General features: G+C 41.7%; 1 protein-coding gene across 1 annotated transcript in view; it reads left to right on the top strand.

Annotated features, from left to right (window-relative positions):
- The window catches only part of WDR19 (WD repeat domain 19), a 137,715-nt gene that overhangs the window by 81,972 nt on the left and 41,807 nt on the right, over positions 1 to 13,936 (top strand). Inside the window, exons 14-18 of the mRNA XM_006895406.1 lie at positions 1,310 to 1,459; positions 9,176 to 9,323; positions 9,423 to 9,627; positions 11,975 to 12,134; positions 12,331 to 12,441. Of these exons, the coding sequence (XP_006895468.1) occupies positions 1,310 to 1,459; positions 9,176 to 9,323; positions 9,423 to 9,627; positions 11,975 to 12,134; positions 12,331 to 12,441 (774 nt within the window). The remainder of the gene's footprint in view (positions 1 to 1,309; positions 1,460 to 9,175; positions 9,324 to 9,422; positions 9,628 to 11,974; positions 12,135 to 12,330; positions 12,442 to 13,936) is intronic.

Here is a 13,936-nt window from a genome sequence, read left to right as displayed (position 1 = left end):
TATACTTTATATAGGTGAATTATATATAAACTGGATCCCAATAAAAATTGTTATTGAAGGAGGTTGTTCAGCCATCTTAAAAATGAGAAAAATAATCTGGTGAACATAGTTGCATGACTTGTTTATTTTATTCTTTTAACCTAGATATTGTCTCTTTACCAGTATTATAGTCTTGATGACTGTCTCAGAAAAACGTCATTGCTATTTAGTCAGCTCTGATTCATAGCTGACCCCTCAGTGGGTTCTCAGAGCCTGTAAATTGCATGGGAGGAGACTGGCCAACTTTCTCCCTCAGAGCAGCTGATGGTGTTGAACTGTGCCTTAGGTTAGCAGCGCAACTCTATCTGCTTGGCCACTAAAGCTGTATAAAAAAGTCTTGAAATTAGGTGGACTGCTTTTCTTTATTTTTTTCCGTCCCTACCTCCCTACATTATCTTAGTTATTTTCCTTTTTTTTTGCCTTACTGTGTAAATTTTAGAATAATCTTAAATTTAACACACATACGCACAAAATCTTGTGATTTTCCTAAGAATTGTGTTTTATATCAATTTAAACAGAATTGATAATGTTTGGATGTTGATTCTTAATGTCTAACATGACTCATCTCTTCATTTATCTTTTATTTCCTTCATTAGTGTTTTGAAGTTTTCAGCTTTCAAGTCATATATTTTTTTTATTTACACTTGAGTTTTTCAGTTTTTAATGATTATAAAGGTATATTTTTCATTTTGGGTCTTTGGTTTTTCTTTGTAGAGAGAAAACTAATTTCTATCATGCAATGTTTTATTTTAAACTTGATTTTCTAATTTATTAGTTAACAGTGAAAAATTATATCATTTGATATCATTTACTCTTAAATTAAGGATAAATTTCTTGCAAGTAGAAAGTTTAAAAGTCACTGTTTTATATTATCGTTTAAATATCATTCATTAAGAGTATTAGAATTACTACTGGGTGGGGAGGCTGTAAATTGCACCGGAGGAGGTTGTGCATCCTTCTGCCACGGAACCACTGGTAGACTTAACCAGCCAGAGAGGCGTCCATCACCTTTGGACAAATGGAGCAGCTTCCAGCAGTCCATGCCAACAGATTAGAAGTAGTAGACTGTGTGAGATTGCTTGTACAGCCCCATTTATTTTGCTACCGTTCACATACACTAAATGTTATTTTCTGATTCTTCCTCAAATAAATATATGACATTTTTTTCTTTCAGATTTGGAAGTATATTTAGCTTAAGTATTGAGAGTCACTATCTTCTTGACAATCTTTCATATTTCCATGTCTCTTTTTGTTTGTTTCTTTCTTTTAGACTGGTGTCATTCAGTATTTCTACATTGAAGATTGGCAATTTGTTAATGACTATAGACATCCTGTCAGTGTGAAAAAGATTTTTCCTGATCCACATGGGACCACATTGGTTTTCATTGATGAGAAATGCGATGGCTTTGTCTATTGTCCAGTAAGTTCGGCAAATGTTAAGAATATTTGGCTTTTAAAAAAATATAAGAAGAGGGGTTTTTTTAACAGAAAATGTCATGTTGTTGTTGATTGCCTTCGAGTCGAGCATGACTCATAGAGACCTTATGAACAAAAGGCCTGGAGCCCCTCCATAACTGTTGACATTTATCAAGTTCATCGTTTCTAGAGGCAAGTTGTTTAGGAAGTGGATGCAGCTTCTGCTTTCAAACCTGCCTAGAACGCTATTGGTTGAGTCTGTGATGCATAGCAATCCTATGTACAGTAGCTCTGAACCCTTCCCTGTCCTGAGCCAGTCTCACTAATTCTGACACACCAAACCCCATCTGTGGCCAGTGGTAAGAAACTGTCCTCTAATCCCAAAATCATGTGGCTTGAATCCACCCGCTGCTCCATGTGAGAAGAATGGGCAATCTTCCCCAGCAAGCAGTTTTCTCTAAAAACCCACTGGAGGGTCATTTATGAGTCAGTTCAGACTAAACAACATACAACAACAAGATATCATAAATAAGGTTATTTTCTCCTCAGTATTAGAAAGGATGATACTTTGTTATCATATTTGTGGTTGAATTAATCAAAGTAGATCCATTTTCAAGCTATATTAAGAAATTTTATTTTTCACTATCCTACAATTATTTTCATTCTGAGAGGTGTGTGTTTTTTTTTAATTAAATGGTTAGTATAGCTTTTACATATTATTCCATGTTCAGCCTTATCACTTACTGAACAATATTACAGTATCTATACCTTCCCCGTACATGACTTTCCTTAGAGGACAGGAATTATATATACCTTATATTTTCTATCCCCCTGTACTTAATTTTCCTCTTGTCATGAAGATCCTGAACACAAAGATAAGGCATCTTTGTATGAGATGATTGAAAAGCAGACATTTAAAAAATTCTATTTTTAAATATCTTTAAGTTTTATGAAAACAGATTTCAGAAAAAGGAAATTTGTAGCTTTTCATAATTTACTTGGAACTTTGTTAGGAGTTGTGCTGCCAACCCAAAGGCAGGTGGTCCAAATCCACCAGCTGCTCCTCAGGAGAAAGGTGGGCAGTTTCCTCCCATGTGAATTTTAGTCTGTAAACACTGCTGGCAGGTTAGCTGAAAGTGGGCTCTTACTCCATGGCACATAAGAACAACAGACATAAAAATACCTAGTCAGTGGTTTAGTAGGGCCTCGGTCACAGTTCACGCAGCCCCTACTCCTTGCTGGCTGCCTACCGATGCCCTGGGGAGCACTGGTGGCCTCGTCTGTAGGGAATTGCACTGGTTACCCAAAGGCCCTGCCTCTGGTGGTTTGAATCCACCAGAAGCTTCACAAATGGGCAGTCTCTTCTTGTGCAATTTACAGCCTTAGAAACCCTCTGGAGTGTCAGCTGTGAGACTGACTTTTGGGGTTTACAGCTGCCCTTGGACACTTTGTTGAGAATTGTTCTTTGTGTTATCCTTTGCCCTAGTATCTGCTCACTGAAGACAGCTCACCCCTCCCATTGGTGCTTCCTCTACATTAAAAACACTTGCTGGAACTTCCTTCTTTTCTTCTCAAATTTCAACGCTGCCCTCCACCCCCTTTCTTTGATAAATGTAACTGGTTTCCATGAGGTGTCCATATTAGTTATACAAAATTCCTGATGTGCACTAGTTGTTACCTGCCTATTTCTCTCCCAGTCACCAAGCAAATGAGGAAGAATGGCATAAAGATAACCTGTTCTTAGTACGGAAATGCAGTCTCATAGAGATTTGTGTTCAGTGAATACTGATTATTTCCTGCTGTGCAGTCTCACGGTGGGGATGCAGAGAGACAACTGTTTAGGCGGATATGTGAGGTGGGTGGGTGCTCTGAGCATGTGGCAGGAATTGAAGTCAGGACTGAGAGAAAACTGCTAGGCACGTAAAGAAGAGCAGCCGTGAACAAGCTGTGGACATTTTCACTCTCCCCTTTTGTGCGTCTTTTCTTAATACTTTCAGAAGAGCCCAGTACGACTTCGTTCATGGAGTTGGAATTACATTTCCGTGAACTGATTTTCCCACATGTTGTCAGGCTCCAGCCATGTTTAGCAGATGTTAAAGTTCTGCCCTCTTTGCTTATTCTGTCTCACCCTTAAGCCCCTTCGGGTTCCAGAATTTTTTCTCACTTCTTCCGGCTTACCCTTGTTCCCCTTCTCACCTCTAACTTAGACCTTGGTAAAGTGACGAGAAGAATGAACCTGAATTTAGAAAAACACACACAAATTATTCTCTGATAGTGTAAGTTCTACTAAATCAAACATGAGGATGAATGTTTGCTTTTATCCAAATTAAGATCTTAACAGGTGAGAGTTTTTGATTGTGTAAGTTTCTCCTTGGAGGCTACAATTTTGGAAATCTGTTTCACATACTTCGGGCACATGGCCAGGAGGAACCGGTCCTTGGAGAAGGGCATCATACTAGCAAAGCTGAAGGGACACTGCAGGAGAGGAAGACCCTAGATGAGATGGATTGATTCAGTGACTGGGGCAATGGGGGTTGGTGTGTCAAAATCAGTGAGATGGTGTCAAAATTAGTGAGATGGCTCAGGACAGGGTTGGCTTCAGAGGTGCAGTATGTGCATAGGGTCACTATGAGTCGCAGGTGACTCGACAGCACATAACAACAAGGAAGATGTAATGCTTCTTGTTGGTGCAGTGATTAAGCATGTGGCTTCAAACTGAAAGGTTAGTGGTTCAAACCTACCAGCTGCTCCCTGAGAGGAAAATGTGGCAGTCTGCTTCCATAAACATTACTGCATTAAAGACTCTGGCAGTTCGACTGTGTTCTATAGGTCACCATAGGCTGGAGTCAACTGTACAATAAGAAAGAGTTGACTTTTTTATTTGGTAGCAAAATTATTTCAATATCTTCTGTGGTACATACAGAAGTATATTCTTTCCCTAAATTGTACCAAATTTTTTCAGTACATAAGGAAAGGGACAGGAAGACTTGTACCGTGGCTTCTCCCAGGGCCTAGAACAGAGGAGACAAGGCCACTTGAGCCCCTTCAGCAAGCTCACTTGAACCACTAGAGACTTGGTATCTCTTGGTTCCAGCACTCCATGCTGTGGGCTTTGCCACCACAGCCCCGTGATGCCCAGGAAACCCCAGTGTCGCCGAACCGATTCTGACTCATGACAGCCCTCCAGTAGGTTTCTGGGGCTGTACACCCTCGTGGGAAGAGACTGTATTATCTTCCTCTTCAGGAGTGGCTGGTGGATTTGAACTGCTGACCTTTCAATTAGGACAACACATAACGTACTACAGCACCATGGTTGAGTGCTGTGTGTTTCTCTTGATCTTTAACATACAGCTTGTCTTCCACGCTGCTGCTGCTGCTGTTTAACTTCAAAGTTTGAGAGAATTCTTGTTCCTGCGACTCAGATGTATGAAAAGAGTGATATATATAAAAAATACCTCAAATCACTATTCTTTAAAATTCCTAACATTCACTAGAGATAAACTGGCTGTTGGATTGTAACTGATTTATAACTGACCAGCCCTCGCATGTGTTTCCAGAGACTGTAAATCGCACGGGAGGTGATTGTCCATCTTTCTTTTTCCCATGATGCTGAGCAATTTACTAAACATCTACTCCTGAAACATTACTTGTTAGGTTTCAGAGACAGATTTTTTTTAACAGATAAAAATTATTGAAGGATTATTTGGCAAAAAAAAATATAATTTCCCTTAATAATACACTTATTCAACCTATTTTTCTCACTGTGTGTTGGTAAGGAAGATTAATCATTTTGTAGGTTGCAATTAGAAAAGATTGTTTCTTTTTTTGAATATGCCCTAGTAAAATGGTCTTGTACTCCATGACTTCCTATTTGTCCATAAAGAAATCCTTGGGATATATCATAGAAAGTTCATTAATATCAGATCTTCAAGAAGCAGTGAAGTATTAAACTAGAACACTACATGAGTGTATTTTAAAGACAGACAGACTGGCTGAGCTGGGTTTATTAAGGACAGTAACAGTAAGAACTATGGTTTTTATGGTGAGTATTCTTTTTATCTATTAATGGTCTCACTTAATCCTTTGAATACCCTCAAAGATAAGTATGGGCATCATTTCTCTTTTACAAGTGAAGAAACTACGAAATAGAGAAGATGAGTATCTTGCCCAGGGGCTTACAGCCAACATGTGGTGTGAATGGTGTGACCCATGGTACCTTGCTCTAAAACTCTCTGTTTGAATTCCCAGTTTACTCATCAATGAAATGGAGATAGTTCTTGTACCTGCCATATAGAGTTGTATGGAAATCAAGTAAGATAACATGTGTGAAGCTTTCAGTGCACTGCTGGCTCAGTTGTTCTTTCCCTCCCCTTGCCCCCCACTTCTGCCACCAGTTGAGTAGATGGTCAGCAGAAGAGAGGAAGACCCTCAGTGAGATTAAGTGATACAGTGACTGCATCGCTGGGTTCAAGCAAGGCAGAGACAGTGAAGATGGTGCTGGAGAGGGCGAGGTTTCCACCTGTTGGTCATGGGGCCACGATGACTCATAATTGACTTGACAGGACCTGAAACAGCAGCCAGTCCAGTAGCTCTGGTGTGTTCCTCTATATAAAGACACAAACAAAAGTCATACAGCATGATGTCGTTATGTGCCATCGAGTCACCTGCAACTCATAGTGACCCTTTGTACATTAGCTCTGAAACTTGCCCTATCCTGAGTCAGTCTCATTGTCTCCAACAGATCTAATCTCATTACTTCAGTCACTGAGTCAACCCATCTCATCCGGGGTCTTCCTCTCCTACGCTGTCCCTCCACACTTCCAAGCATGATGTCCTTCTCCAAGGACTTGCCGCTCTTTGCTACATGCCCAAAGTATGTGAGACGGAGCCTTAAAATCCTTGCCTCCAGGAAGCAGCCTGGTTTTACCCTCTCCAGGACAGACTTGTTTATTCTCCTGGCAGTCAACAGTATGTTCAACACAGTCCCGCAACTCAAAGGCTTTGATCCTTCTATCATCCTTAGTCATTGTCCAGCTCTCAGATGCACAGCAAGTAATTGCAAAGACCATGGCACCTTAGTCTCCAGATTGACATTGTTGCTTTTCAGTACTCTAGAGAGTCACTCTAGAGAGTCCCCGACCACAGACTCTCCCCAATATAATTCATCTTTTATTTCTACTATAGCATAGTGGTTCCAAATGGAGGCTCTGAACCCAGACTGCTTAGGTTTATATTTCAGTTGTAGGACTTTATGCAAATTTTTCAGTGCCTCACTTTCTTCATCTGTAAAATGGAACGGTTACTAATAGTATTTGTCAAGGGTAAATTTGCTACGTGGTCAGTCTCTTTCCCCCTTTGTCCCACTCCCATAGAAAATGGCTAAAACTTTACTTTCTCTGAAGAAATAGGAAAGGAAGTAAAAAACATTTGCACCAAGAGGGAGTTACATCCAGAAGAAGCCCCTTCCCCAAGAATGCAGGAAAACCAAACCCCAGCCAATCCTATGGGTCCCTAGACAGGGCAAGGCTATGAACCAGCTCAGGAGACTGGGAGTCAATAAAAACAGGTATAGTGCTGGAGAAGAGTGTTGAACATACTATACACTACTAAGACGACAGACAGGTCCGTCCTGGAGAGGGTGAGACTGGGCTGCTCCGGGATGTAAGGAGTCTGAAGCTCTGTCTGACATACTTTGGGAACACATTTCCTGAGGGAACTAGTCCCTAGGAAAAGGACATCATGCTTGGGAGGGTGGAAGAACAGCACAAGAGAGGAAGACTCTGGATGAGATGGATTGACTCAGTGACTGGGGTCATGGGGGTAAGAGAATCAGAGACAATGCGATTGGCTCAAGATAGAGCCAGGTTCAGGGCTGTTGTTCGTAGGGTCGCTATGAGTGGCATGTGACTCTGTGGCACATAATAACAACACCACCATCTGACGGTTGCTTCCCTCACCCCCAACAATGAGCCCAGAGGTTTGGCTCCATCCCTGACTTTCCAGAGGGGTGTCCCCCGCTTTCTATTTTCTTTTCCTCTTGCACTGGTCTGTCTCTGTCTGTCAACCATCCCTGCCTCTGCTGCATTACCTTCATAAAATGTTTTCACAAATTACTGCTCATGTTCACGTAACTACAGTCACCTCAGCCCATCTCCTTGTGGGAAATATTAGCAAATGGTGAAGAGTTAAAAGAAGTCTAATTTTAGCACATTTTCCAGTATCATATGTGAGGTTAGAATGACATTGCTCGGTTGCTAACCAAAAAGTTGGTGGTTTAAGCCCACCCAGGGCTTCATTAGGGAAAGACCCGGAGATCTACTTGAATAAAGATTTTGGCCGAGAAAACCTTATGAGATGGTTCTGCCACACGGAGTGCAGTGAGTCGAAATGGTCATGATGACACCCAGTAGCAGCCACAGTAACATACATGGAAGTAAACAGTCCCACATTTAAATGAGCAGTGCTGTCCAATAGAAATACATCATATGTAACTTTGGATTTTTGACCAGTCTCATTTTTTAGAAGATGTAAAAAGAAACAGGTAAAATGAATTTTAATCAACGTTTGATTTAATTCAATTGTCGTTTTAATACTTTTGTCCAGCACCACAGCTTAAAGGCATCAATTCTCCTTCTGTCATTCCTAGTCATTGTCCAGCTTTCTGGTGTATAGCATGTAATTGCAAAGACCATGGCCTGGATCAGGTACATCTTGGTCTCTAGGCTGACATTGTTGCTCTTCAACACTCTGGGGAGGTTTCTGACAGCCGACTTTCCCAGTGCAACTTGTCTTTTGATTTCCTGGCTACTGGTACCAAAAGTGTTGATTTTGGAACCAAGAAAACTAAAGCTGTTAACAATCTCAGTCTCTTCACCATCTGTTATGATGCTGCCAGTGGGCCCAGTGGTGACAATCTTTGTTTCTTGATGTTTAAACTCCAATCTATATTGAAGGCTGCAGTCCTTGACCACCTGCAGCAAGCATTAATTCAGTACTATGATATTAAAATATTCTTGTTAATGAGATTTTCACAGTCTCTTTTTCCTATTAAGTCATTGAACTCGGGTATGTACTTTACACTTGTATGTATCTTCGTTTGGACTAGGCGCATTTCTGTCTACAATAGTCACCTGTGGTTCAAAAAAGAAAAATCACAACAAGCTCACCACTGTTCGTTGTTTCTGGTTCATTGCGACCCTTCGTCAGGTTCTCAATCACTATGAGAGGAGACCGTCTTGCTTGAAGCCACTGATGGATTCAGACCTCCTGAGACATGTAGCCTTTGAGTCAGCAGCACAGCTCGCTATGGACTGCACCACCAGAGCTCCTACGTGTAGCTCAAAAAGTTCATCGCCTTTGAATTGGAACCAACTTGTAGCTGACCCTGCATTGGGTTTCTGAGGCTGGAGATAGCATGAGAGGAGATTGCCCATCTTTCTCTCTCTAAGTGGATTTGAACTTCCAGAGAAACATGGCCTTTGGGTTAGCAGCAGCACAGCTCTCTACGGACTGCGCCACCAGAGGGCTACTAAGTTGGACAGCACAGCTCTGCAACTTTAATTCTTGTTTTCAGGAATTTTGTATTTTGTTCTTATTTAAAGAGGAAAGTAGAGAGGAGGCAGGTATTTCTAAGTTACGCATTCATAACACGCAGACAGGTTACTACCAAAGCAAGTGAATTAAACACAGATTCAGGACAAATCTTCATTCTCCTTTGTAGGTTAATGATGCCACCTACGAAATCCCAGATTTTTCACCGACGATTAAAGGTGTTCTTTGGGAAAACTGGCCAATGGATAAAGGTGTATTTGCTGCTTATGACGACGATAAGGTGTACACGTATGTCTTTCACAAGGATACCATCCAAGGTACTTTCTTTTTTTGGAACTTTGCTGGCAAGTGAAGTTACATTTGAAAGCCACCTGAGTGCTCGCTGTCATCCTTAAGTTGTGCATTTTATAATACAGGATCCAAGGTGATTTTGGCAGGAGGCACCAAAGTTCCCTTCTCCCACAAGCCTTTGCTGCTCTATAACGGAGAGTTGACCTGCCAGACACAGAGTGGAAAAATCAACAACATCTACCTGAGCACTCACAGCTTCCTCAACAGTTTAAAAGATGGGGAGCCCAGTCAGCTGAAGCAAATGCTGACGCAGACTTTGATGTTGAAAAGGTAGGATTTAAAGCACCTCTCTTGGAGCTTCTCATTTGCTTTTATGGTTTTAAAGACCTAGATCAAATCCCGTTAAAGTGAGATAATAGTATTAGGAGGATAGTGCAGTGCTTAAAGTCCTCAGCTGCTAACCTGGTGGACAGTATGAACCCACATGAGACTCCTTGGGAAATGTGAGGTGACCTGCCCCTTGGAAGCACTGTGGGGCCGCCCTCCTCCATCCTGCAGGGTCACCAAGTCCGAATCAACTCAGTGGTGGCGAGTAATAGTACTTACCTTGTTTGCTTGATAGGATCATCTTGAAGCTGTGGATATAAAAGTAATCATATGATTCTAGATATTACTGAGCATATCAAATCCATATTATAAAATCATGAGTATGCACATACATAGAGATCTGAAGGGAAATATAGTGGTCCTGTGTTGGTGGTGTTTTAGTACAGGAAAAGGGTTTTTAAGACAAGAGTTTCCAAGAGCCCTGATAGCTGAGTTGCTGTGGAAGTCTCAGGATTGTCTTGATTTCATCATAATGGAGTTTGAGCTTGCCTTGCTTGAGAGCTCCTTTGCTTGGTTTTGTTTTTTTTCCTTCCCTCTTCAGGCCAGTCTGAATTCCTCTGTGATTCTGATTCTTTTGTCTCTTCAAGGTCAAGGAGGTTCCTCAGAGTCACATAAGCTCTCTTCCCTATTGCCCTGATTCTTTCTCCCAAGTCGTTTCTGTTTACCTGCCTTTAGTTACCAGCCAAATGAGGCTGGTTCCAAAGTCTGCATCTTCACCTTAGTACTGTGAGCTCCTCAACAAGCCCTGTCTAAAACAGAACTCCATCTTCCCTAGTCCCCTCCCCTCCCTGTATGCTGACCACACGAGTACTACCCGGCATGCAAGTAGGCTCACACACAAGCACACACACCCCCAGGCCTCATTCTCCCCTCTGTGTTCCCTTGTCTTCGTGCAGACCCTCACCATCTCTCATTTGAACTAATGTAAACCCTCTAACTTTTTTTTCTTCCTATAGTCTTTTGGCCAACTAGTTTTTGAACCCCTGTTTTAAACTACTACAGTTAATAGCAATAGAGCTGAATGGTTGGTGGTTCAAACCCTTTCAGAGGTACATTGGAAGTAAGAGCGAGTGAACTGCTTTTGGAAGATCACAGCCCTGAAATCCCTGTGCAGTGCACCTCTGCTGTGCACATAGGTTGCCATGAGTTGGCATCTATTTGGCAGCAGCTCTGCTGGACCTAGTGAGTAAGGAGTTTTGCTGCCAGCCCAAAGGCAAGCAGTTCGAATCTACCAACTGCTCTGCAGAAGAAAGATGAGCAGTCTCCTCCCAGGCGGTTAACGGCCTCTAAAAATGCACCGAAGAGTCAGGTATGAGTCAGTTCAGACCTGACAGCATTTAACAACAACAATAACAACTAATTTAATTAAGTTGCTGTAAGAACAAAAAATAATTTTCATCTTTGTGTGAAATAAAAAAGAATTGAGGGAGCTCTGATGGCCTAGTGGCGAGAAGCTGTACTGTAATCCCAAAGGTGGTGGTGGTGGTTGTTGTTGTTATGTGCCGTCAAGTCGTTTGCGACTCATAGCAACCCTACGTACAACAGCCCTAAACCCTGCTCTATCCTGTGCCAATCTCACTGCCTCTGACACACCCATCCCGATTACCCCAGTCACTGAATCAATCCACCTCATAGAGGGTCTTCCCCTCCTTCGCCGTCCCTCCACCCTCCCAAGCATGATGTCCCTCTCCAAGGACCTGTCCCTCCTGGCAACATGCCCAGGTGCACAGTTTGAATCCACCAGATGCTCCTCTGGAGAAGGAGGGGCAAAATCTCCTCCACTGTCAGATCCCTTTCGATGGTACACAACAAGAAAAAAAAAGAATTGAATTCATTCTTTTATTAAACCCTGGGATTTCTTAGAGAAGGGGTTTAAGAGAGTGGTTGTAGTGGGTAGATTCAGATTAATAAAGAGAACTCAACAGTAAACATTTATATGTCCAAATAAGAAAGAATAGTTTGCTCTCTTTCCTTTCCTGATGCCGGGAGGTGGCCACTGAGGCAGTGGTGGGAGAGAGGAGCCGCACCTGTGTTACGCTGATCCACATATTTCTGTGTATTTGTCATGAGAGTGCTTGCTTCTGGTGGGTGTACTAAGCAAATAAACTCTTCAATTTACACAAACAAAAAAAAGAATCGTTTACCCTTTCATAGCACACAAGTGAAAATGACAGATTAAGAAAATTTTTTGCAGAATTTCTCTGGGATACGATATTAAATAATCTATCATCTAAGCCTTGCCTAATGGTGCCAAGCAGAGCTCTCTTCATGGAGCTTGTGTACTCAATAGGTTTTCCAATGCGTGGGAAATATGCGAGATTCTGAATGACCATGATGCCTGGAATGAGTTGGCCAGAGTTTGTCTGCATCACATGGAAGTGGAGTTTGCAATCCGAGTGTACCGGACCATTGGCAATGTTGGCATAGTGATGTCCTTAGACCAAATGAAGGTAAATGGCATTTTTAGGAGAATTCCCAGATGAACTTTAAGTGCTGTTTATTCCATTATTTTACATTCTTGTGGTTATATCCAGTTAATAGAACATTCTCACTGCCTCCTGAATGAACCTTAAAACTTTAAGGGTTTGTGTGGCTTTTCATCCAAAATGTTTTTTTGGTGGTTTGTTTGGTTTTTTCTCCCCCCAGGGAATAGAGGACCACAACCTTTTGGCAGGACATCTTGCCATGTTTACTAATGATTTCAACCTGGCTCAGGACCTGTACCTGGCGTCCAGCTGCCCTGTTGCTGCCCTGGAGGTATGGCCACAAATGAGGATGGGAAGAAGGGCTGGCAAAGGGATCATACCTTTTGTACAGTTAATATTTCTCAGCACCAGATGCCACATGCTACTCTGTCCCCGCTCTCCTCCCCATTTGCTGGATTTGTCCATTTTCACTTCAAGATCCTCTGAATTCTTAAGAACGTCAAAAATAATCTTTTCATTCTGCCTTCTATCGAGGCATAAAAGTCATAGTATTATAATATTCCTTAGTAAATAAAAATAGAAAAGTGTCCAAAGAGAATAGCTTCTGCTTTTCACAAAAATGTATAAACTATTTAAAAAAAAAAAAGCAAACCAAACAAAACTCATTGCCATGAAGTCAGAATCGGCTCCTAGACGGTCCTCCAGCGGGTTTTCATAGGACGTAATTCACTTGGTGGCGACTGTCCATCCTTCTCCTGAGGAGCCTCTGGTGGATTCTAATCAATAGAGAGGCACCTCCTTCGGCATAGCAGCACAGCTCTCTATGGGCTACACACCCTACCAGAGCTCCCTGCATGGAAATAAGCCAACATTTAAAGAGTGCTTATGCACACCAGGCACTTCTCTCATTTAAGCCTCAAAACAATTCTGTGAAAAAAAGATGGTTGGAGTTGTTTTTTTTCTCCATGATGGGAAATCCAAGGCACATTTACCTTTTACTTATATGAAATTCTTTTGTCTCTTAAAAGATGGGCTTAGGACCCATGTATCATCACAGTTTTTTCTGGAGATGAGTGTTAAAGTTGGGGGACTAGGACAAAGTGAAAGATTTAGTTCAAGGGCAGATAAGAAAGGAGATGTGGCGATATAGAATAATGATTATGAACGTGGACTTGAGGGTCAGACATACAAAAAAGAAGGAACCCACTGCCATCAGGTCAGTTCCAGCTAATGCTCTGTTGGGTTTTAGAGTCTGTAATGATTTCTAGAAGATGATTGCCCATCTTTCCACCTCAGAGAGACTGGTGTATTCAAACCACCAACTTCTGGTTAGTAGACCAACATAATGCACTGTGCCATCCAGTGCTGCTTAGAGTCAGACATAGTCGGACAAAAACCAACTTTATCTCCACCTTGGACAAGTTCTCTAATCCTCTGATCCCTGGGCCTGCTTTTCTGAGGTGGAATGATAACATCCACCCCACAGGCTAGTGATAGAAGTTTTAAAATGAGATAAGATCTTTCAGCATGGTCTCTGACCAACAGTGACATCTCAAAAATGGCTGTTGTCATTATTCATACCCTTCCTTCTTAAGCCAGCATTTCTTCAACAGTTCAGAGGAGGTTGTTTTAAAAGGATTTGCTACTAACCTTGTAACTTCCCTTTTTTAGATTGCTCTATAGGAAAATTTTCAGGTGAACTAAATTTGTTCTGAGACAAATTTAGAGGATTTTATGATACTGAGAGAATTGGGAATACTGGGGAACTTTTCAAATTTGGATTGGTACACACTGAAGAAGGAGTACAGCTCCAGTGAATGAGACAG

This window comes from Elephantulus edwardii, unplaced genomic scaffold (assembly GCF_000299155.1).
Source record: "Elephantulus edwardii isolate Elephantulus edwardi_28Jun2011 unplaced genomic scaffold, EleEdw1.0 scaffold00167, whole genome shotgun sequence".
Classification (NCBI taxonomy): Eukaryota; Metazoa; Chordata; class Mammalia; order Macroscelidea; family Macroscelididae; genus Elephantulus; species Elephantulus edwardii.
The sequence above is the reverse complement of the archived record's forward strand: the minus strand, read 5'-3'. Positions and strand labels throughout refer to the sequence as shown.